Source organism: Meleagris gallopavo, chromosome 1 (genome assembly GCF_905368555.1).
Source record: "Meleagris gallopavo chromosome 1, MGAL_WU_HG_1.1, whole genome shotgun sequence".
NCBI classification, from domain to species: Eukaryota; Metazoa; Chordata; class Aves; order Galliformes; family Phasianidae; genus Meleagris; species Meleagris gallopavo.
The window spans coordinates 14442793-14467604 of NC_139404.1; the positions used below are offsets into that span (position 1 = coordinate 14442793).

The 24812-nt window shown below is 39.9% G+C and overlaps 1 protein-coding gene across 1 annotated transcript; it reads left to right on the plus strand.

Moving 5' to 3' along the window:
* The first annotated feature begins 1792 nt into the window (after positions 1-1792).
* Positions 1793-23461, plus strand: BCAP29 (B cell receptor associated protein 29). The gene is made up of 8 exons (XM_085217324.1): positions 1793-1999; positions 2289-2392; positions 5471-5571; positions 7521-7671; positions 11794-11929; positions 14283-14394; positions 21033-21133; positions 22467-23461. The coding sequence occupies exons 2-8, from the start codon at positions 2301-2303 to the stop codon at positions 22503-22505; spliced, it is 732 nt and encodes a 243-aa protein (XP_085073450.1). The 5' UTR covers positions 1793-1999; positions 2289-2300; the 3' UTR covers positions 22506-23461.
* Positions 23462-24812: the final 1351 nt, after the last annotated feature.

Sequence of the window (24812 nt, forward strand, 5' to 3'; positions counted from 1 at the left end):
CACAGTGTAGATTAGATTGAAATGGCTGGTTGTATTACTCTCCAATATTTGCTATGGATAAACAATTATTTGGGATGTAACCTTTCCTCCAGACACTGCTTGGCAGCAACTGGAAAAACACTAACACAGGCACAGTCCCAAAGCCACAGACCTGGGAAATTTAAGTGCAAACATTTTCAGACTGAGAGCAGCTGCAGTCAGTTCTGCTGATAACTGTTGATGCAGTGACTCCCTAACCATTTTACTTTTCTTGGATTTTTACTACTATTCATGCTATTTAAACTACATCCTGTAGATGTAAATTTTTTGAGACAGAATTCCCAAAAGCTCAGATACTTGTGTCAAGAAGGGTGGTCATGCCCAGCTAGATCAGATAACCCCTTCCCAAGCAGACAAGTACCTGTTAGAGCTGCAGGCAAATCAGCTAAGCTGATTGCCGAGGGTTAAATTGCTGGATGTGACATGCAACAGCGTGACAAGCTAAAAAAACCTGCAGATAGCCCTGGGAGGGGTGGCTGGATTTCGCTGGCGGTTAAGTGGGAGTTACATGAAAAACAGCTGAACGACAGGAATAACCAAAGAGTGTTAGGAGTCCATTTGGGACTGGGAGCTTGCAGGGTTAACGGTGCCCAATAACCATGTCACTACTTCAGTAATACCACGCAAGGCCAAGATTAGCTAAGTAACGATATCAGAAATACTGAATGTGGGTATAGATTATATATCTGTATTAGATACAGACCAGGAACAACAGGGAAAAGAGATGAGGGAAGGGTTATTTGGGAGAAATAAGGGGATTTGCTAGTAGCTAAGATGGCTGAGAAGTCATGGAATTGTAGAATGGCCTGGGTTGAAAAGGATCACAATGATCACCTAGTTTCACCCCCCTGCTATGTGCAGGGTCGCCAACCACCAGACCAGCCTGCTCAGAGCCACATCCAGCCTGGCCTTGAATGCCTCCAGGGATGGGGCATCCACAACCTCCTTGGGCAACCTGTTCCAGTAGCAATGCATGGACATACCACGCTTAGAACCTTGCAGTACTGATGAAAAACACTGCACCCAACACAGGGCAGAAAGAACTTTCTGAAAGAATGTGGTTTTACTCATGAGGTCCAAACAAGCCTGCTGGACATTGTCTGAAACTTGTTTGGTAGATATTGTTGATATTTTTGTATGCTATGGAGTCATAGAATTCATAGAATATCCCAAGTTGGAAGGGATCTGTAAGTACCATAGAGTCCAATTTCTGGCTGTGCAGAGCACCACCCAAAAACCAGACCATACATCTGAGAGTGTTGACCAGACTCTTCTTGAACTCCAGCAGCTCAGACTGTGCCCATTGCCCAAGGCAGCCTGTTCCAGGGCCCAAGCACACTCTTATGAAGAACCCTCTCCTGATACCCAGCCTGACCCTACCCTGCAGCGCAATGCTTCCGTAGGGCAGCAGTTCACCTGACTGTCAGAAATTTGTGAATAGGTCAGGCAGTGAAGTCAAGGCCTTGATGTAACAAGTTCGAGACACTGGGCAGCGGGCTCCTACAGCAGTCTGCGTCTAACCATTGCCTGTACGTAAAAAGATGTTGATTTTAACCGTTCTCAGTGTGTAGATAGATGCCCGCGTGCTCCAGCAGCGGAGGGCTCGCGGGCACGCAGCCTGCTGCCACATCTGACCCCGCGCAGCTACCAGTGGGAGCCCGCAGGCCTCCGGGGCGGGGCTGAGGGATTACCAGGACGAGCACAGGCCGACTGCTGCCTTCCCCTGAGGAACTCCCCGCGGCACCACCTCCGCTCCCCGCCGTGTCACTCAGCTCCGTCCCGGCCCACATCCTGCCGGCAGCCGCCCCGCCTCACCACCCGCTCCTCTGCTTCAGCGCCGGCGGGAAGGGCGGTTCTGCTGCCCGCCTTCTTGCCTGCCCCGGCCCGTTCGCTCGGGCGAGGCCGCGCTCCCCAGCCCTTCCAGAGCGGCCCGCCGCCATCAGGCCCTGAAGCCGAGGAGGTTGCGAGGGCTAGGCTGCCACGGGGGGGGGGGGAGGAGGACGGGGACGGGGACGGGCCCGGGGAGACCGAGGCCTCCCCGCTGCGCAGGAGGGAGCGAAGGCGACGGGGGGGGGGGAGGTTGGTCGCCCCACTCCGGGCTGCGACGGAGGGCCGGCGGGGCGTCGCCTCAGGGGGCGGTGGAGGAGGCCGGGCCCGTCCGTGGGAGGGACCCCGTTGGAAACTCGGGCGGGAGATCCCGAGCCGCGGCGCCGGCCGTGACTGCCGCCTGAGCCCCGCTTTGCCCGCAGGCCGCCGGGACGATGACTGTCCAGTGGACGGCGGTTGCCGCCTTCCTGTACGGCGAGGTGGGAGTGCTGCTCGTGCTGTGCCTGCCCTTCATCTCCCCGCTGAGGTAGGAGCTCGGGTTGTGCCGGCCTGCCGCAGTCGGGCTTCTCGAACCGTGTTTGTGCTTCTGCATTTTTGTTGTTATGAACGTGTCCAGCAGCTGGCTTCCCGCAACGAGCCCCTCTCACCTTGCTTCACTGAGAGGGAATTGTCCCTTCTGCTCTCTGGGAGCAGGCGGCCTGAAGGAGGGCAGCTGGGGAGCTGTTACTGTGTGTGCTGATAAGGGCTGTGCACTGCGCTGTGGGTGCTGAGGCATATTGGGCACCTGGAGCTCATCAACAGCAGCCTTTGTACAAGCTGTTAGAGGCTTGTTTAAAAGCAAGGCTTAGTTGGATGCTGAAGATTTAGTCAGGGATGCTGACTGAATGTCTCTGTATAGGTATATAAAAATATACAAAAAAAAACAAAACAAAATAGTTCTGCTGGAATGCAATACAAATGGTAAGTATAATCCTAAGGTAAATGTCTGTAGTAACAGAGAGAAATACAACAGAAACAAAATGTGTTAATTGCTCCTGTTATTTGTAGAGGCCTGACTTGGAGTCCTCTTCAGTTTCTTTCTTCTAAGTAGCTTTCCCAATTTGGTAATGCTGTTTTCATTCCTCTGAGGAGCTAACTTCTCTGCAGGAGGCACTGTTAAGGTTTCTTTACAGAACATCAGTGTTTGTTTGTTTTTTTTAAAAAAAAAGCTTCTTAGAATATTTGCTGCTGCTGTGATGCTGTGTAAAGCTGTTAAATATTGGCTTTCTTCATCTTTAGATATTTTTAGAATGAAGAATGCAGATTTTACTGTAACATGCTAAGGAGCAAAACCTAAACCAAAACACTGCAGTGTGCAGAGTCAGAATGTGATCACTTACACCTGTAGGAGGGTCCTGGCAACGGCTGAATCCCCTGCAGTCAGTGTCACAGCTTATGAGGAGTTCAGTGTTTCAGTATGGATTGCAGAATTCCCACGTTTTCTGTTGTTTCCGAGTCTAAGGTCCAACTGCCTGTAAGAGTGGAAAAGCATGATGGGAGCTGTAATCAGATTATTAACAACAGTGGGTTATGTGAGGAAACAAGCTGCAAGACTTTGTTTAGGCTGATGACACATGCAGGGGATGTTGGCAATATTGAAAGAGGTTTCTCTTACAAGATACACAAGGCCCGGATCTGGTCTTTGAAGCTAAAAAGCAAATGCATAGTCTGCAGTGTTACGGATAGATTTTTGTGTTTGGTTTGTAACATTCAGTTATTCTTTCAAACGAGGGTTTCTGAAAGAATGAAGTAGTGTATCTTTGTGACATGGTCAATTACCTTGTTAACAAAGCTGTCACAGGAATCCTCTAGAATTAAGGGCTGGATTTAGCCGTTGTGACAGTCCCAGAGGGCAGCAGTTCTGCCTTACACATCTTGCTGGCCTTGAGAGTTGGTTCTGTCCTAAGAGTAATGCAGGCACAGTCAGAGATGTAAAACTGCAGCTCTTTGAAATTCTGATTTCCTGAGATCTCAGGCTTCAAGCTAAATTCCCGGAAACAAGTAAATTGTCAGTATAAAAGTGCAAGTATCCAGAAAGGCAGAGCTGTACTGACACTTGATTGTAACATAGTACTGGTGGCCAAGATTGTAATTTGGAAGAATTACATCTGTGTGATTTCTGCTGCCAAAGGCAGTACTGCATTAATAAATGTTAATGTTTCTTGTGGAGGAAAAATAAGCATGAAAATACAGGAAGACTTTGCAGTAAAGAGATGTAATGTTTAGCATTATTATAACTTGGCAGTATATCTGGTCAAAGGTACATACATCAGAAACATGGGGGATGAAGAATGGAGATTCACATGTAAGGAGTTAGCAAGGAGGTTTCGTTAGAATTGTAACTTGGCTTAATTACAGTAAGCTTTTGGGTTGATGCAGACTACAGCTGTCTGCTATAGAGTTTGGATTATACTGAATGGAGTAAACAAGGCTTTTGCACACAGACTGATAAAATATTTAAAAAAATTAAAATACTTATTTCTTTTTAGTGCAGAACATTGCTGGGGGTAATTACATTCTCGGTAGAAAACTGCTCTGTTAAAGGATGAATTTTAACAGTTGTTTGAAAATGTAAATAAACTTAACAAAAGCTGGAAAATCTGCCTAATTGATCAGATGGTGACTAACATACCTGCATTACAGCCCTTATGGCATAAGTAGGTATTACTTTACTGTTGCACCAATCAGTACAGTAGCACCGATACTAACCTACGGAATCAGATTCTAACCTGCAGCCTAGAGAACTAGCTGAACTGTTGTTATTTTGGGGGGGTTTGAAGTTATTTGTGTTGTAAGTTGTATGGGGCTGCTGAATCATGGCCTGAACCTCTGATTGATCACCTGAGGCGAGCAATGAGTCAGCCACGGGAGCACAGGTGAAGGCAAATCACCTGTGCTGCAGGAAGGGGTGGAGCCTGGCTCCACCTCTCCTAGACCCATTTAAGAGCTGACTGCCAGTGGGGAAGGATCTCCCTGGAGATCTGCTCCATCGGAGTCTATCTTGTGAGCCCAGGACAGGGTGAGTGACTTTCTCTCATTACTCCAATATAAATTATATTAGCCAAGCTCCTGGACATATATATATACCATCTGTATATCCATTGATTATACATAAGTGTAGATTCTCACGGCTTGCTCCACAAAATGATACTGAAGAGATGGTTGTTTAAAGAAAAGTAAGTGGTCTTCAGCACCGTTACATCTCTTCCTGTCTGAGATTGTTTGCTGGCTGACAAATTCATGCTCTTAAAAGATGTTATTGACAAAATATGAATGTGTGACTTGTCAATTTTTTGTCATTTGCAAGTTGGACTGTAGTAACAATCCTACTTTATAATTATTCAGACTCATCAGTATAAAAGATGAGCCTTCTGAAAGATGGTAGAAGCAGTCTTAATTCATGGAGGGTTGTTGGTTTTGGGTTTTTGTTGTTTTATGGTGATTAAAACAGCTGTTTAGAGACCTTTCTTAAGTCTCATATCAATAATGAGGCTCTGTTCTGTGAGGCTGTTATACTTGTCTTCCAGTGTTTAATTATTTTGAATAACAGATAGTTGTTTTGCAGATGGCAGAAGATTTTTATGATTCCTCTATGGAGCAAAATGGCTGTCTTTTGGAACAAAATGTTCCTTACAATAATAGTCCTACTGATCATCTTGTTTCTTGGTAAGTGTTAAATAATTTTCTAATAAACTGGAAAAAAAATAGCTAGTATGTGGAGTTCATGGCAGTTAATTAAAAAGATTCAAGCCTACTGTAACCCAGCTAATTTCTTTAGAAATTCTCCACTAGAATGGAAGAGGAGAGATCTTGTACTGAATTAATGTCAGGAATTCAGATGCAGTGGCAATGTAGTAAATGAGGAGCAAAAATGGTTTGGTCTAGGCTGCTGCTTGGTTTCGTTTTCTTACACAGGGTGCTTGTTACACAAGATGTCTGTCTGTTTGGCTGAACTGCTCAGCCTGCAGTAGATGGCACTCTTTCTCTTGGCTGCTGTTAAAATAATACATCAGGAAAAGATATCAAAGCACTGAGCTAATTGAGTACTTATGCTCAGCACAGATAGAAAACGGCTGTTGACTACATCTTTTGGAGCCTGTGTTGGAATAAAGCTTTAGTGAAACTGGAGCTTGAATGATGACTGTCTGCGTGACTGTCTGTGCTGACTGGTTTGTGTATGAAGTATTTCACTTATTTCTGTGATAGGAATAGTTCTTTCCACATAGATAGGAGGGAGTTGTTTCCACTGCCTTACAGTTAAAGTGCTGTATAATTCCTTACTGCTGAAGAAAACATGCATATGCACTCCGTGTGAAGAAATCAGACTAAGTTGCAGCAACATATACCTAATAATAATCAAAGTAGTGAAATGCAAATAGTTCATAGTCTCTCAAAGTAGGTACTTCACTAAACGGCTGAAGATCAAAAACTGATGAATTTAATTTACTCTCTTTGAACTCCAGTTGGAAACTTCGACTAAAGCTTGCTTTTTGAGCTGGTAGTGGTCACTGATTTTTGAGGAAAGCTAGATTTGGGATAAAGCAGTGAGAAGATGCGTGCCCCATAACATTAGATGATGGATTACTGCAGGACTGGGTTCTTCATAAATTATGGTATTTTGTTTGGTCTTAGCCTATGATTCACTGCGTTGTTTGAAATTTCACTTCATGTCTTTTTCCCTCCTTTTTAAAAACAAACTTAAGAGCACTTTAAAAGAGAAACAGCTATAATTGATGTTACTCATATTTTTCTCTGGAGCTTATTTGCTGTGCTTTGGGAAATGCAGCAGCGATCTCTCATGCTTAGCCAGTGTGTGCTGCAAGAACTGATGATGTGTCATAAGAAGTATATTTTTTTGATGTGTAAGGGGAGATTATAGGTGCTGCACTGTTGTAGATTGTAATACGAACTCTTAATTGGGTTAGATTTTGCTTTTATGAGGATGTAAATCCTAATTGATTTGTCCTTCAAGAAGTGCTGACAGTGTATTGGCTGATCTTGAGAACTGTAAGGAGTATAGTGGATGAAATGGAGCTGAAAGTTGGTGAAAAGGTAATCAAGGGAGGCTGAGGTGTAGCTTAACCTTCTCTGTTTTCCTTATGTACAATACTGTGTTGTTATAGCTTCTCCGTTTTGGTGATGTTGCAGAAATGCTTTTCTGGCAAATACCATGTGAGGCAAATGCTTCAGAAGGTGTCTCATCTTTTTCCTTTCGTTTTCTTTTCTTTTTTTTTTTTTTTTTTTTTTTTTTACTGCTTGTCCACTGACTGGGTTTTAATTCATGTTATCAGTGACTTTTCACTGCTGTTGCATCTATGGTAACATTTGTACAGTGATTTGTACAGTGTGTTGCTTTGGCCAGATTCCTGGTGTCTGGATGCAGATACTGGAAATAACTGTTCAAGTGTGTTTTGGTGAATGATTTGGCACATCTCTGGAAATATGTTATTGCTTTGGTCATTTATCAAGATCTATCTTTAAGCTTTATGGATAAGATAACTGATGTTACTCTTTGGTGATCAGAATGTCCAAATAGATATTTCTAGTACTGTGTTTGCTTTATCATGAATGCATACCCAGGGATGTGACTAAGAACAATCTGTTTTTGTTTACAGATGCTGTTAGAGAAGTTAGAAAGTACTCAGCCATTCAGGTGAATGAGAAGATTGCAAATGTCAATGCCAATGCCATTGATCACATTCAGATGAAACTCTTCCGGTCACAAAGAAACCTTTATATCTCAGGTTTTTCCTTATTTCTGTGGCTGTAAGTATAACACCTTGAATTTCTGTATAGCACATACAGGAGCTATTGCACAAACTAATGCAACCAAGATATTATCAAAAGGCTGATTTTAAGAAATAAATGTGAGCAAATTGGCTATGTGGCAGTTAAGATCAGGGGATGTAAAAAGCCACAAATGTTTGAATGCTGGAAGGGTGTGAGCAGCACATGAAAAGCAACATCTCAAATGTTTAAGAAAACATGTATTTTGCAGACATTTCTTCAGGAAAAACTCATTTCCTTCGTTATACTTTTGCTCTATGTTTTGCTTTTTTGAACAAATAAAACTGGGATTATAAACTTCGAAAACTAAAGCACTATTAAAACAATCTTGATATGTTGCAAGCTGGTATTATTTCAACCTGCTGTGTTAAGAGGCAAAACTTGAATCTGACTTCAACCATTTTATCTAAATCTTATAGGTAGGAACCATAGGATAATTCTCTAGCTTTCAGGGAGAGTTTCAGATATTCCTTTATATTGAGCAAACACTTTATGGCAGCTGTCCTAATAGGATATTATGACCTTAAACGTGCTGTCCTCTTGAGGTTTCTGAAGTACAGCTAGTAGCACAAGATAACAGAACGGACAACTTTGAACTGCCAGTAGCAGCCAACAGTACCTGCAGATTTTCTCAGCTGGACGAAGAGGATGTGGACTAATTGAACAGATAATGTGAATGAATAGGAAAATGGTCAGAAGTTTTCTTAGTTCTATGAAGAATGGTGGGCATTTTTTCTGAATTGCTTATCACTTCCCAGATATAAAAGAGGAACACGGAATACGAGAATGCCTGGAACTTTAGAGACTCGTGATCGTCTTGTTCCACCTGTATGGCTATCTTGATTGAAGATTAAGTTTGAGGAGCACTGTGCATGAAGAGACTTCAAGGAAAATATCATACAAAACTGGAGTACAAACAAACAAACAAAAAAAGCAAAGTCATCTGTAGCCTTGCACAATAGCAATAGGAATGCATCATGTTTTTAATCTTCCTGTAGAAAGGTTAAGTAAATGTGCACAAACATGTCTGTGATCTCTGCTCCAAGAGAGAAATGGTTGGACTGTGTCCTATACTAGAGCTAGAAGCTGGTCCCTCAGGATTATGGTCTCACTTACTTTCAAGGAATAAAACCTTTCTGGTAACCTTAATAGATATAATTGTGGATAAAAAATCTATGCTTGAAGTATGCTGATGGGCTTTTGTGAAAGGCCAGCAGTCCCCAAAGGTTTAGAAGACTCCAGTAGTAGCTAGAGCAAATGACTTTTCTTGATAGAGTTGTTTTGCCTGTGTTAATGGACAGCGGACAAGGCTCTCATGCTTCCCCTGCAAAAGCAGCACAAAAATACATAATTGCAAGTCCTGGTAGTTAACAGGAAGAGAGTTGGAGTCGCTCCTGTTCCTCCAAGAAGGGCAGTAGGGGCAGGTATGGGCAATCTGGGAGATTTCTAGTTTCCATTATGTATTGAAGATAATTTCTTAGTACAGATGGTCAATGGCAGAACTGAAACTGAAAGGTGTTCTGATAGGCTGTTGCTCGCAATCAAATAAAGATTGGTTGAAGATGACAGAGACAGCTATTGATGCGGTGACTGTGAAGTTGTAGAGTTTGCATTCACAAAACAAAAATAGTGGAATTGCAACCCTGGGCTTCAGGAGAGCAAGTTCTGGCATATTTGAGGAGCTTTTCAGCATTACCCAATGGTAGACTACCGTAGAATATAGAGACTTGAGAGAGCTGATGGATTTTTTCGAGGATGTCTTCCTTGGAGGAAAAGAACAGACAATTCCAGTGTTCACAAAGTGAAGTAAGCAAGGCAGAAGGCTGGGATGGGTTAGCAGTAATATCCAGATTCATCTGGAGTATGAAAAGAGAAGAAAATGAGGTGGGCTACCTAGGACAAGTACAGAAAACATTGCTTAATTATGCAGTGATAGCAGTAGGAAAACTAAAGCTCTGCTGGAATTGAAACCAGAAAGGGATAAGGAGAGCTGAAGATTCAAGGGATGCTAAAGAACACACAGGCCCACTGCTCAGTGAGACAAGGAACTGAATTACAAAGGATGACGGAAAGAATGAGGCATTGAGTATCTCACTACCAGCCTTATTTTGCTTTGTTTCTTGCTAATAAGGTCTGCTGTCTGGCCTCCCATTTTTTTGAGCCTTGTGGGAGGTACAGCTAGGGAGAACTTGAGCAAATTCAGTGGCTGGAAACAACCAGCACAGGCTTAATGGGAGATCGTCGCTGATCATTCCTGCTGCCTTCTGTGATTAGATCACTATCTGTGTGGATAAATGGCAGAGCACGTAATGTCAGAGGCATTGCTAAAGTTATGCATGTAGTCTCTTTCAGTGTCCTAATAGTCTAATTGGAGAAGGACGGCCTGGAGAAGTGGAGAAAAAGGTGTGTGGGAAATTCATTGGGTCTTGGACTCAAAGGAATTTAATTGGTATTGCATATTCCAAGTGGTATCTCTCTGAGGTTGCTCCTGGACCCAGTAGCATTTAATGACCTTGCTGATGACTTGAGTGATGAGTTGAAGTGTGCTTCCAACAAATCTGCAGACTGTAAAAGTCCAAACCAGAGTAGTAGACATCTTGGAGAGCAGTGCTGCTATTCAGAAAGCTACACAGGCTGGAGGGATAAGCTGACAGAAACCTCATGTTGTCAAACAAAGGCAGATGGAAAGTATCTGGTAGAATAACCACTTACAACATACAGGCTGGGACTAACGGGCAGGGTAAAAAAGCAGCTTTGGAGAAAAGGACCTGGGAGTCCTGGTGGACTGTCTATCATATATTGAGCTGTTATAGCAAAGGTGTAGCCAGCAGTTCAAGAGAAATGATTGCTTATCCCTATCTGGTGCCTGTGGGATTACTGTTGCAGACCATGTCTGGTTTTGGCTCTCCTTTATGAAACTTCGATACTGGCACCAAAAACGTCAGGCACTGAAACGTGACATAAGGTGAGGCCACAGTTGCTTGGCTTCAGCCTTAAAAACAGAAGTTGAGGTGGAGACTGTTTTGGTTTGTACAGCTATCTTGTGGGAGATCACTGAGCAGATGAAGCTAACTTTTCTTCTGGACCCACATCGGAATGTCAGGAAGCAACAGGCACAAACTGAAACCTCGAGCTTCTGATAAAGTGTTTTTCTTCTGCTGAGAGTGGGCAAATGCTACAAGAACCCTGAAATTCTGCCGCATGTCCATCTTTGGAGATGGTGGGAACTCACCTGGACGAGACAAGGCCCTGTGCAGTCTGCTTTACTTCCTTTGGGCAGGTCCTCAGACAGCATGACCTCTTGAAGCCTCTTCCTACCTAAGTGATACAGTGATTCTGCTTTAGTCATGTTGTTTCACTGACTTTTGCCTGCCGTGTCTTGGAAAACAGTGACATGGAAGACTTAACTTTTTATTAAAACCGAAAAAAGTAAGAAAATGAGCTTTCAGTGTAAAAATTGGGAAGGCCTACCTTGTGAGTTAACAAGTTTATTAATATGCTTTCAGAAAAGAATAAGTTACTAGGCTTTTTCTTTAAAAGCATCTGTATAGTCATATTCTAGGAATACGTTTAGTATTGCTTTGGCCTTTCCTTGATTCAAAGTGAGCGTGAGAGTTAAGAATAAATGTAGCAATATTTTATTGTAAGACCTTTTATAAAGGACTTGTATTGTTTTGTTGTTGTTGTTTTTTGTTATTTTTTTTAATCATACTCATTGCCATACGTACTGCTTGGATCTTGTATTCAGAGATTGTATTTGAAACACAGTTGTGTAAGCATTTCAGCCTTTAAGCAAGCAAGTCTCTGACCCCCTAATAGCTGTGGTTTTGGGGAGGAGAGGAAGATTTCTTTATCAGGTTAAAACAGATTTTCAATGAATTACAACCTTTTCAATTTTTTACATCACTGTTACTATCTTTAAACCTGGATTTTTGCCTTCAGATGCTTTTAAGTAAATCTTTTCACATCTAATGCTGAAAGAGAGACAAAAGGGGTTGTTCTTTTTGTGTATTGGGTTTGTTTTGTTGATATTTTGTTGTTGTTTTTTTTTTTTAACTTGTATTGTGAATTACTGTGCTGTTAACTGTGTTTCTTTACCAGTGTTTTGAGACGTACTATTACCCTTCTTACTCAGTTGGCAAAAGGCATGGCATCTCATGCAGCTCTGGAAATGCAAGTAAACGACGTGACCAAAGCAGCCAAAAAATACATGGCTGAGAATGAGAGGCTACAGGAGGTACCTTTTAAACATTTTTAGTTATTTTCTTACACACAAAGTAGTACAAAATAATCTGGAGATGATCTGCTACTGCTTTTTTTTTTTCTGATGGACAAAGGAAGAATAAGCTTCTTACCATGTGCAATTCAGAATGCTGAATAGAAATTTCAATACAAAACTACAGTAATCCAAGTAAATGAAGGAGGCTCTGTCTTTCCAGTACAAATTTTGTCAAAGTAGTAGTACTCTTAAAGTATCTTTGAGTTTAATTTTAATAAAGTAGAGGACTTCAGGCTGTGTAGATCAGGACTGAAACAGTCTAGCACAGAAGCCTTCAAAACAGCTGTTCTGGTGCTGTTTCTTCTGAACAGGACTTGCTCCAGCGCTGAGTTGTCTTGTCTAACTTTTTCAGTAGAGTACTGCTGTATTATTAACGAGGACATTACCAAGCATTTCTTACCTTTAAAAAAAAAAAAAACAACAAACACCAATCGACCAAAGGCACTTCACTTTCTTATGAGTGGAGAAAATTGAACTATTTGTCTGCTGTGGTTCAGTATACAATTCTTTACAGAGAGGGAAGTCAATAAATGCCTGTCTAGATGTATGAAATCTTTTCATTGGCTACTTCAGCTTCTGTTGGAAGATAATGAACCATAAGCTAATTTACAGATATCCAAAATAGGAAGATTTATACAGCACTCTTAAATATGACGTGTTGTCAAAATAGAAATCACAGCAGATGCGTATAGGTTTTCTTCCACTCTTGTCTAGAGTTGTGTTTATGGTTGCCAGCGTGTTTTCTTGGCTTTTTTTGTAATAAATCTCTAGACAAAGAGAACATTCTCTGAGCGAAAGATACTAGAAAGATGCAGAACATACGGGTGCTTGAGATGTATTATGAACTGAGAATCACTGGAGCGTATGTGACATTATATGAAATGATTCCAAAATCTTTGAGTCTGGTATTCTGTCAAAATGATCCAGACTCTCACCCATAGCCTTGGAACTTGTCTGTTTGTTGCATCGTGGTACAATTTTTCCTCAAATCCCTGCTGGGATTTGGCCAAAAGTCCTCTTTTTGTTCTGCTTTCACTCTTAAGTGTGTTTCCCAAGCAACACATTCTCTTAGCTGCTTGTAAGTGATAGCCAGAAACTGGAAACTGCATTCCTGTCTGTTTCTATTTGTGTTTTTGGTTTCATGATTTGCAAAAGCAGTGGTATCCACAGTTACAACCACCATGCTGTAGCTAGGTCTCCATTGTGCTGGAAATGTTGAGAATTTCATTGGGTTTTTGTTTCGTTTTAATAACCTCATATGGTGAAAGTTCCTCAGTGGCTTGGCCCTCTGCATTTGTGTTCATTTACAAATGTGCTTTGTTCTGCCATCAGAGAGAGGTACGAGCAGTTACACGTAAGGCACTCTGGCTTTGAGTGTAAATACTGCGCAGCCTAGTTCATTAGGTTCATGCTATGTCCTTTTTAGAAGTTCCATGAAGCACAGGACTTGAGACAAAAGTTCATAGAAATAACTATTAATAGAAAGAGGTGAGAACGAAGTACAGAAGGCAGAATGAGGCCTCGTAATAAACTGGCTATAGTTTTGTTACTGGCAGTCAAATGGCATCCCTTGAAGGACTAACAACTATTTTGTTGCCATTTTGGTAACAAAGATGATGCTTGGTTAGCTACTGGAATCAATATGAGGAAAGAATCTAATTAGGGAGACTAATTCTTAATGTATAATACTTCAAGGAATTGCTGTTGGTGATTTACTGATAAGAGCATACAGAAGTATAGTAGTGCTAACGTTTTGGGAGTACAGGGAGTATACTGCTCTTGTGTCTAGACAGGGCTTTTCTTGAGTCCTTTCTTAGTTGTTACTTGAATTGCAGAGGAAATCTGTTCTGGGTGTCAAGGTATTCTGAAGATCAGAACAATAGCTATGAACCTATGATGAATTTGTGACATATAAAACGGGATAAGAATTATTTAGAACAAATTGCACATAAGCATGATAGTGTCCTGTCATGTGCATTCCTGGTATGTCTTTTCATAAAGCCTTTTATAACTTATTACAGAAGTTGCAGAGATACCAGCTATTTTACCTGGGAGATGATGACATACTTGTGCTTACATATGGAACAAGGCTTGATAGCAGCTTTAAATACTGAACAATTTTTCTTCCTTTTTTTTTTCCTTTCTTATTTGTTCTTTTATTTCCCTGGTATGGCTGGGTATCTGCCTGTTATACTGACATTTGATAAAACTTGTCACTTTGCAAGATCAAGGCTGACTTTCTCTGATAGTTTGACATTAATATTCAACTAATTTAACCAGAATTAATGGCAGCATCTGTGGTTTTTAATAGGCCCTGAATGAAAAAGGAAGCGGTGAAAATAAAGAGGCGATGGAAACAACTAATGGAAAATTGAGGAAAGAAATTGGACAGTTGAAAGCAGAGTTAGAGAAGACGTCAAATGGTAAATATTGGGTAGGACTTCTTTGGGGAATAAAGAAAAAATCTTTTCAACACTAGAGGTCAAAAATTTATTCTTGGTATTGCATTAACTATAAAGCACATAGGAACGTTGGTTTGGGATTTCTTTATATTTGATAAAGGACTGGAAAAATACACCATCACCATCACCATGTTATAGCAGATTTTCATTATGAAAATGTTAGTGGTATGATTTGAGCACCTTAGTTAAATTGTAATTATAAACAAATGGAACTGATATATTTTAATGGTGTTGACTTATCCCCTAGATCTTATTGGTGAAGATACAGAATAAATTGCAAGTTTCTGCAGGCATCAGACTGATTTTTCATGTCATATAACAACTAATCTCTATATATAAAATGGGGAGATACATGGTTGAGGGCTTTTCCTTTTCAAGTCTAATAGGAAACATTTCTTGCAATTTATATTGTGACGCATATTAGGAGCTTCTGTGTGTAAGGGTTAGCTTGTCAGAATTGCTTTCATGGCAGTCCAAGTTGAAACAGAGCAGATTTTACCTGTTTAGTTCTGTCTTGTTTGGATTTGTCTAGGCTTACGAACATCTACTCATCTGAAATTAGTGTTTTTGAGATAACACTGCCTGCTATCTTGAAAGCATTAATCAGATAGACAGGCTATTACAAAACACAGGTTTTCATGGTACCAGATAGCACATTGTCATCAAAACACAGTGCTGCTTTCGTATTGCATGGTGCTGCTACAAAGCAAAAATAGCAACGCCAAATATTTTATGAAATCTTTTCTGTTGTCCACTGGGAAGGCAAACAAGAACAGGACAGCTGTTTTCAGCTAGGCTTGAAGCAGCAAGAATTTCTAAGCAGAAGGTCTTATTAATTCACATTCCCAGGCAGGTTTGATTGTGGGTTTTCCCTCTCCTGCTGTTTTCTTATAAAAATGTAGGAAAGCTGCCTTTGAAGTGACAGGATCAATGAAAAATATAAATGCATATGTTTTCTTTAGACTAACTGATGGTATGTAACTGTAATATAATGTAAGCTTTTCAGTCGGTAGCTCTTGAAAAAGTGGAAGAATAAATAAATTTACCACATGCTGCTTCAGCTGCTCTCTCTCTGCAGGCTGTTGTCTACCTAGAAGAAATATGAGTGAAGGCATGCTTGAGTCTTTTTGCTGGGGGGAGAAAAGTAGGGGAGAGGATCTTAATGAATCAGGAAATATTTACAGCCCTCCTCCTGTTGCCACCCCCTTTTGTAGCCAAAACCTCAAACAGAAAATTCCATGGCTATGTTAATTGCCATCAGCTAGATGGTGTGGGGATATGTCTGTCTTAAGTTTTTGTAAATTTTCATATACCTTTTATTGAGGAAACTGATATCCAACAAATTAGAAGTACGTGATAATAAACACTAAACACATCCATAGACACAGCTTTCTATGGGTTAGTCTGCGTGTGGATTGAACTTACTGTTTTCTTTTAAAACTTCTCCAGCTGAGCAGGTAAATGTTGTGTTTTATGCTCACTAAATGTGAGAAATGTCCTACGTAAAATCAAAGTTGGGATTGTTAAAAAGAAGTAAAACAAGCTTTTCAATTTTTTGCATGCTGTTGAGCATGACTAAAACATAACCTTTCCCTTGTGTCCACAAAGTCCAGTTCCTGAAGTTCCGGGGATACTTGAGGAGGAGGAAGAGATTAAGAATGTAGGTGGTACCTAGTTTTGAAACAGAACAAAACCAATTAAAAAAAAAAAAACACTTTTTTTTTTCCTGCTGTAACATCAGTAAGAGTCAGAAATTTGGGTTTTTCATTCAGTAGTTCCAAATATCCATTTGTCTGGTTTGGTGTATTTGTAAGCCTACTTACATGTGGTGATAGGATCATTCACTGCTTTATAGAAGTGCTGAGAGGCAGGGGGTACCTCTGCTCAGGGGTAGAGCAGCACTTAGAAGTCATCAATTTAGCAAGTGCTAAATTTGCTGTGGCTTGAGAGGAGAGGTAAATTTTCTGTAAGATTTTGAAAAATGTTCTTTACAGCTCCTGGCAAAGAAAAGACTGCATGTCTCCCTTTCCTGAAATTCTGATTGAAGCTGTAGTATAGAAAGTGCATGTTACAGACTTCAACTAGATTCATCTCTACTTCTTCAACTTTTTGCCTTTTATGGGAAGTGCAATCTGCCTTGTACTTTTGTTCAATTAACCATAAAAGAAATCCTAAAGAAAGATATTTTGCAACTTAATGTGTTCTGGACAGCTGGAGATGAGAAGTGAGAGTACAAGGCAAAGAGACTGAGCAGTGGAGTTACTAAATTCTGAAGGAAGATTGGAATCAGCTGTCAGAGATTTGGGCCAATTTTGTTATATTTTCAAACTTAATTTTCTTATTCCCATTGAGGCCTTTTTTTTTTTTTTTTTTTTCTCTTCAAAGTGAAGGAGAAGGGGGTAGTTTTTTGTCTCTCTTATTGCAGACCCACATACTGGTGGCTTTATAGGCACCCAGCAGTGGGACCGGCACTTGGAGAGCCTAAATCTGTTTTTAGCATACCTAGACATGTAATGACTTGACTTCCTACAAACTTTGAGAAGTTGTTTTACTGATGCATGGCTGCTACAAAAAGCATCTCATGGATATCTAAAAGTGAGTAATCCTAGCACTATTCAGTGCAGAGGTGAGAATATTTTTCCTGCTACGCATTAGCTAACAAAATTTCTAACGAAACCTTGACTGAGATAGTTGAAAGCTGTTTGTAGCTGCTGCTGTCAACCCTATGGGATCTTTCTGGGGAAGGGAAAGATGATGCGATATTGGATGGTATTAGGCAACTTTACTGTGCATTTTGTTTTTTATTGGTGAATTGTGACATTACTGCAATGTTCATATATCCAAAATGCTAATTGTGACAAATGTAGTCCATGTGGTATGTTGCTTTGTTTCATTTGGATAGGGCTGAAATTGATTCAAAAAGTTAAAATAAACCATCACCAATTGAAGATGAGGATGGAATCAAGATAAGCTTCACAAAGCAGCTATCCTGACAGATATCCTTTGACTGAGATCATGAATGGGACTTTGAGTGCATGAACTTTTTTTTTCTCACTCACAGCTGTAGGAATTCTCATGTGAAATGCCTCTTTGTAACTATCAGGACCCTTTGGACAGAAGGGAGACTTCTGCAATGCTATATTTCATTTTCTGCTATTTCAGGTCATCTCTTTGGTGATGCTGTCCTATTGTATGGTAAAGGCTTCCACTTTATTTACACAACAGAAATTCATACAGAACAACTGGTGTTGATTTGAACTTGCAGCAGAACAGACCTGATGGCAGAATCTTGACCAGTTTGTTGCCATCAGGATTTCACTCATTTAGGTACTATTGAACTTCAGTTATTTCCTGAAAATACTCTTTCTTTATATGCACTGTTGTTCCAAACATGCAATGAGGGCAGGAGAAAATTCTGATAAAACTTCTGTGCATCCTTGAATGAGGTTTGTTTTGTGCACAGAATGTGTCACAGATTCTTCTGCTTCTTGGTTGCGCTGTGCTGTAGGAGACAGAAGAGAGCAAGAGTGTATGTGTGGGCATCTGGTTTTGAAAATGTGCATATAAAGACCTACAGCATGAAGATTGTTGGAAGGATAGAAGTCATTAATATACGCACTCTGAATGCATCTCGTGGAACTTGTTGCTTGTTGCCACTGGTACGGATTCAGCTTGGTCTTTGTATTGTCAGGCAGGCTAGTAACATATATATATATAGCATATGTGTTGAGTTTCACTGAAGCACCACTCAAGTTCTTATAAACAAAAAAAAAAAATCATCCTTTGTCAGCTTTCCTTCGTAAGGTGGGAAGAGAAGATATGGGGCAGTGAACTGAATTGGCTGTGGTCACCTATTGAGGTGATGGCAGAGGAAGGCTTAGGAACAAAGTCCATCTTATTTAATTGTACCTTTTACATGAAATTGTAACTGTGAGAGCCATTGCATACTGTCACGTCAAGAAATATTTATATCTAATGACTCAAAGGGATGGTGCTGTGTACAGCAAGCATGGTTTTCTTTATGCAAAGGCTTAGTGACTATTTCTCTCTCCAGTCACATTAACATAGGAGCAGCATCTCTCACTTACACCTTCTCATGCATTTGCTTGGTAGGAACAATCAGCTGTCAGGTTTTGCTTGCTGCCAGTCCAGCTGCTCTGGCTCCTGTGAGCCAAATCAACAGATCAGATGGAAGCTGGAAATAATAACTGGCTGCATTATGCAAACAAAGTATTCTGTGTTTTGTAGTGGTTGGGTGTTCCTCTGATGCGATCCATATGACAGACAGCATACCTGATCATTGATACAGCTGTAATGCAGTGCTCATTTCTTGGCACAATAGTGGAGCAGCTATGCAGCTATGTATGGAGGGCTTCAGTTGCTTGACAGACAGACACCCAGGGAAGTTGGCATGGTGGAGAATTCATGTTGTCAAATATATGGCGCTCCATTTTATTGTGTCCACAAAGTCTAGTCCCTGAAGTTATGGGGATGCTTGAGGAGGAGGAGATTAAGAATGTAGGTGGGCTACATTAAGAATGTCACCCAGCAGGCTGGCTTTCTTATCCATAGCCAACACAGGTGGAAAGGACAGTCTGCTCTTTGCTCTTTCCTCTTCTGGGGTTAGGTGAGTTGTTCCTGTCACGCATCTGTTTTGGTCAAAACATTGAAACAATGTACTAGCTTGTTTGTTTTCTTGATTTGCAGATATTTTTAGACATTTTGTTCAAGCTTCAGTGATACAGTTGTTTTTGGTTGCAACTGAAGTACTATTCTGCTGCTTATAAGCAGCTAAATAGCTTTAGATCAATAATTGTCCTCTTCAGAAACTGAATATTTTTACAGTAACCGGACAAAAATAATTTCGGAGGCAGGTGTAGCAGAGGTGAAATTCTATATGGATGTGCTTTTTGCCTACAGCTTAAAAATCAGAATCTTAACAATTTGTCACATTCACTTCAGAGTGATTTCTAAATTTTACCATATTCAATACTTTAAATAGTGGCAGGAAAAGAGAGAAGATCAAATAGAGTAAATACAGTACGATTTTTACTTATTGGATATGTGGAAATCATGATTAATTCCAAATACTAAGATCTTTAGAAGAAGGTATTTGCATTGATGACATCAAGTCTGCATTAAAGGGATATGTATGCAAGCTGAGGTGAAAGCAGTGATGTAAGAGTGCAGAATTAATTTTTGACCACGATAGAATCAATAAGCTTAAATATGATTAACTTTAGTAGACCAGAATTTCAGATAAGTGAAGTAATATTATTGGAAGAACTCTTGCAGATTTTTTTTTTTTTTAAAATCTAAACAGCAAATTAAAAAAACAAAGAAACAAACAAGCAAAAAGACAGAGGAAGGGAGTCTTCTTTTTCGCATGTGGGAAAGTGGTCAGATCTGCGTCCTGATGTCTCGGGAACAAGAGTAAGCTCCAGAGTGAAACACAGTTCATACAGAAGTGCTTGTGTGGTGCTTCCAGAAAGTAGGTCTAGCTCTTCATCTTTTGAGAACAGTCTCAGAAGTGCTGCAGTGTCTGGGAGATCTCTGGGATCTTCAGGCAGCTCAAAGGCAAAGGATCATACACTATGTTGGAGAAAGGAAAATAGCCATATTTAAAAATGCAAATATCAGTGGTATGAGTAAAAGGAGGATAGAGCTGCTATGTGAGGCAGTTTTATCAGTCATTAACAATGTTTCTCTGCTGTAGCATAAGTAAATCTGGTATTAGGGTGCTGCTACAGCAAAAAAAAAAAAAAAAAAAAAAAACCATATACAGATGAGATGCCTATAGCAAAAGAGCATGATGTCTAAGTGACCTTACTGGATGCTCACTAACAGTTTAGGAGTAATGGCTTTGTGAAACTTGGTGCTGGTTTGCCCCCCATTGTAAATAAGCCCCTCTGGATTTGGCTATTTTGTACTGCAACTGACTTGCAGCATAGACTTACTCTCAACTTATTTCTTTTGAAATAGGGAGTAGGTAAATATATATATATATATATATATCCTGATAGTAAAAGCCTTTTCATAGTTTCTGTTCCCCCTTCCCTGCCCCCCATCCCCTTTTTTGCTTTCTCATCCATAGAGTGATGGTTCTAATGAATGAACTCCTGCATGGTAAAATATGGGAGTCTATGCTCCTGTAATAATGTAATATTTCACCTCCTTTCCCCATATTTGACAGATATCCTTGGTTAGTTTGCCAAAATTTCACACAGTGTTTGAATACCATCTTCCTTTTAAGATGGCTTTTGGAGTTGTGGTGTTTTGTTTTTCTGGAATTGTCTCCTGCAGTATGGCATAAAACTACAGTCTCATCATTTTCTCATTCCGCTCAGAAGTTTCCTGGTTTTGCACTTACCTTTCATACAGCCCCACCGTGCTCCTTTTTTTGCCATTTGTGTATATAAATCATTTTCCTTCCCTTCCCTGTCCTCATCTGTTCCTGTGTCCTTCTGGGATGCTCCATTCTAAATTTCAGCTTTCACAAGGAAGGGCCGTCAAGTACGGTGGAGCACTAATACATAAACAGAGCTCCGAAGTACAGCAGTACAGTTAATGATTGAAACACAAATCCTGATATTTTACAGCTCTCCTCAAGGCAAATAATGAAGTGGCAGTAGTTAAAAAGCAGTCTGGAGGCCTTAAAAGAGAATATGACCGTCTGATGAAAGAATACGAACGACTTCAGGTGAGTGGTTCCGGCTCATGTGTAAGCCCAGTGTTCTGAATTGTGCTGCAAAATTCTGTTTGTTAGCTATTTACTATGCAAAACCTTTAGTACAGCATGAAGTTTAAATGGGAAACACTCCTTGAACTTCTTTTTTTTTTTTTTTTAAATGAATAAAATTTTGTCTTGAAAGAACTGGATGGCAAAGCTATTAGCATTTTCTTCTTTGCTCTTCAGGTCATCGACATACTCTAATGTCTCTTGAGAGCTAAGATTCAGTTTTGGATCAAAATGAAGCTTCTGAGAAAATGATAGCAGTAGTGTGTGTGGTGTATACATAGTTTATAGGTGTCATTTTATTTTGTTTGCTCTTTAAACATGCTTTTGCAACAGTGGATTATAAATGTTGCAATGCTGTTACAATGCAAGAATGAAAAAACTGAAACTGCCTAGGCTAAGAACAGGCAAATACAAAAATTCAAACAATAGAAAAAGAAGCTCAGTGAGCTAAAACTGGATTAGCTGTTTGATGAGGTTTGCACATGTGCATGGCAGCAGTATCTGTAATGTATACAGTAATTATTTCAGGTAGAACTGGGAGCCCTGCTTGTTCTTTTTGTCTGTGAGGTGTTCGTATACTTCATGCTGAACATCTGCCTGACCCTGTTAGTTTGGGTTGAAATCGATCAATCTGTGAATGTTAGTCTGTTTACAGATAGTGGCCTTGAGAGAAAATACATTGATGTTAAAATTCTGGTGACCACTTTGCAAGAGGAGCGGTTTGGTTTGTTGGTTGTGTATTAAGAAACTGGTCGATCAGATTGCAAGTTTGAGCTGATTATAATTCCGTATTGTGTGAAGCTGCTTACTAATTTCCCTGCTTCGTTGTGTCCTTCTTTAGAGACTATTCAGTTTGCATTCCAAAGTTGAGACTGCCATCTTTGTGCTGCCTTTGTGCTTCCCTGGGTAATGAGCTGTAGGAGTTCTGCTGCATTTCTAACAGTTTTATGGTCTTGTGCTCACATCCTTACAGTTCTGAGTTTACATCAGACTAGAAAGTACAGAAAGTACTGAGTGCACAGTAGATGCAACTGATTTATCCCTAAGAGTTATTAGTAGAGAGCATTTACTGCTTAGTTTTCTGCACAGTTCAACTATAACGTGATCAGAGGAGAAGCAGGCTACCTGGCTGCTGATACATTGGGATCAGAAGCACGTTATGTGGGGATGGTATTGGTGGGACTACAGCTTTGAAGGGTGCATAGTGAACAAAGCAGATACAAGAGGACAAAACAGTGCATGACTGCCGTCATGTCTTCCCAGACATAAAATGCAATTTTTATTCTATTTTCAGAACGCTTCAAGTGAAGCAGAAGACAAGAAAGACCTGTAAGTGTGCATCAGGCAGATGGCATTGGTATAATTGTTTCAGTCTGAAAAGCCTCGTGCTGCTTAGGCTCCTGATGTGCATCTGAAACAAAGCTTGATTTTTCTGAGAAGCACATGCACTGCTGGTCACAATCCAGATTCCACTCATATATCTTGGTTGCCAATATATTATTTGTTTGAAATAAAATGTTAAGTGGCTTACCAGGTCTGCTATGGAGTTTGTTGCTGCTCTTGAGAGGAAAAACATGAAAACCTTCCAGTTCACCTGGAGCAGCCAATCTTCCAGCTCTCACCTTCCAGAATGGTAAAAATTAGTGTGCGATTGCACCATTTGCTTGTAACATTTGAGTGGGATTGTATGTCGTGCTGAATAATAAAAAACTATCTAAACAAACATCATTTGTAACACCTTGTTGGAATCTTCAAAAGTACATTTACCAGTGGACTGAAGCTTTTCATCAATCGTACTCTTTCCATGGAAAACTGAATGACAATCAATCTGAAAAAAGTTACTAAATAAAGGAAAGTATTTTAAAATCCATCCTGCTAGCTTCTGACTTCCACCTGGCTGCATGGATGAACATATTTTAACAAATGATATTTTGCATTATTCTGGCTTATTTTTCTTCAATTTATGGGGTTACATCAGTTTTCATAACCAAAGTTTTGAATTGGTTATTATTAATATTCTGTATTTTTACACTGTTTACACATGCTTATTCAGTACATGCCACCTAACTGCTTTTGCCTTGCTAAAAATTCTTCTAAAATGTTGGAGGATAGTTGTGTTGGTTTGATTTTTGTTTTATTTTCATGAATACAATACCTCAGAGTAAAAGTGCACTGTTCTGCATAAGCCCTCTTTGGCATTCTGAAAGTTATTTTGAGTTTTTTTTGTTGGTTGGTTCCAATTTGTATTCCAAAGTTGGATATGTTTGTTATATTAAAGAGATTGCTGAAGTTTGTGAGTGTGAGTTTATTCATGTAAATCTCACCCAATGTGTTATCTTACCAGAGCTGTGTACATGTGTCCATACACAAAGAACAAAAATGCACTTCTAACTTGGTGATACTGAGCTTCCGAAAACCAGGCCCCCTTCTTCATAGGGGTAATTTGGATTGCTCAGGAAATAGAATTTTAAAATAGCATGTTGAGGACTACAAAGCGTATCATCATAGCATATTGAGTAAGGATGTTTAAAAAAAATAGTTCATCCTTGCAGATGTAGTATAGAATGTAGTATAGAAAGTACTCAGAGATTCTAAGAGATGGCAGATTTGCTTGTTTCAGAACTTTCCAGATTTGAAGTAGCACCTCACCTTTCCCCAGTTTTTGGTGGTGTCATTAAATGTTTATTTTTTATATTATTTATATATATATATATATATATAATTTCAATCATTCTGTAATATTTAACAGAATGTTATCCTAGTTCTGCATTCTGATCTGAAGACTGTGGTTGGAAGCCTGGGAAGTGATGCTGCTTCATCCCAGAAGATTGCTTCTGGATATGAAAAACTAATGTTTGTGGATCTTTCGGTTCTTTCTAGGATCTACAGTAAATAGTCTTGTATACATTAAATTCTCTCTCTCTCTCTGTACATATATACACACAGTATTATACTCTCTATATAAGGATAATATATTTATATATATAAGCAAGTGTGGCTTTGAAGAACAGAACTAACACTATCTGCCCCCAAATATCACCCACTTTTTTTAGATTGAAAACAATAGCAAGCAGTACTTGTTTTGCTATTTATTGTTATCTACTCACTGAAATTCAAGCATTTCTTCCTGTATTATAAGTAGATAATTAGAAATGAAAGACATCATGAAGTGTACTCTTTGTCTATCTTAGAGTAATGTGCACTGATGTTATCTATACTTTACCTTGAGTAGGAAGATCAGATGCTTCACCATTCTTGCTGTAGGGCATTACTGGAGTTTGGAGGCACGCATAATGGTATGTATGACTTTCATGGAAGCTGAAAATCATGCATAGTATTTCTAAATGTGCATTCAGTACATGATACTCATACTACCTTCTGTAATTATGCCACCTACCTCAGCCTGGCACTTCCTACTGCCTAATTGGAAGAGAGTGATTTGCTCAATGAGAGAATGAAGAGGCAGCTATTAGGGGGAAAAAAAAGGAACAAAACCTTTGCACATCATGCCATAGGAGATATTCCACTAAGTAAAGATTAGGCATTGATTAAAGCCCCAGACCTTCCACTTTGTCTTTAGTTGTTTCTTCTGCCATGTCCATTATTGGTATAGTTTTATCAGATTTCCCTAGCAGGAAAT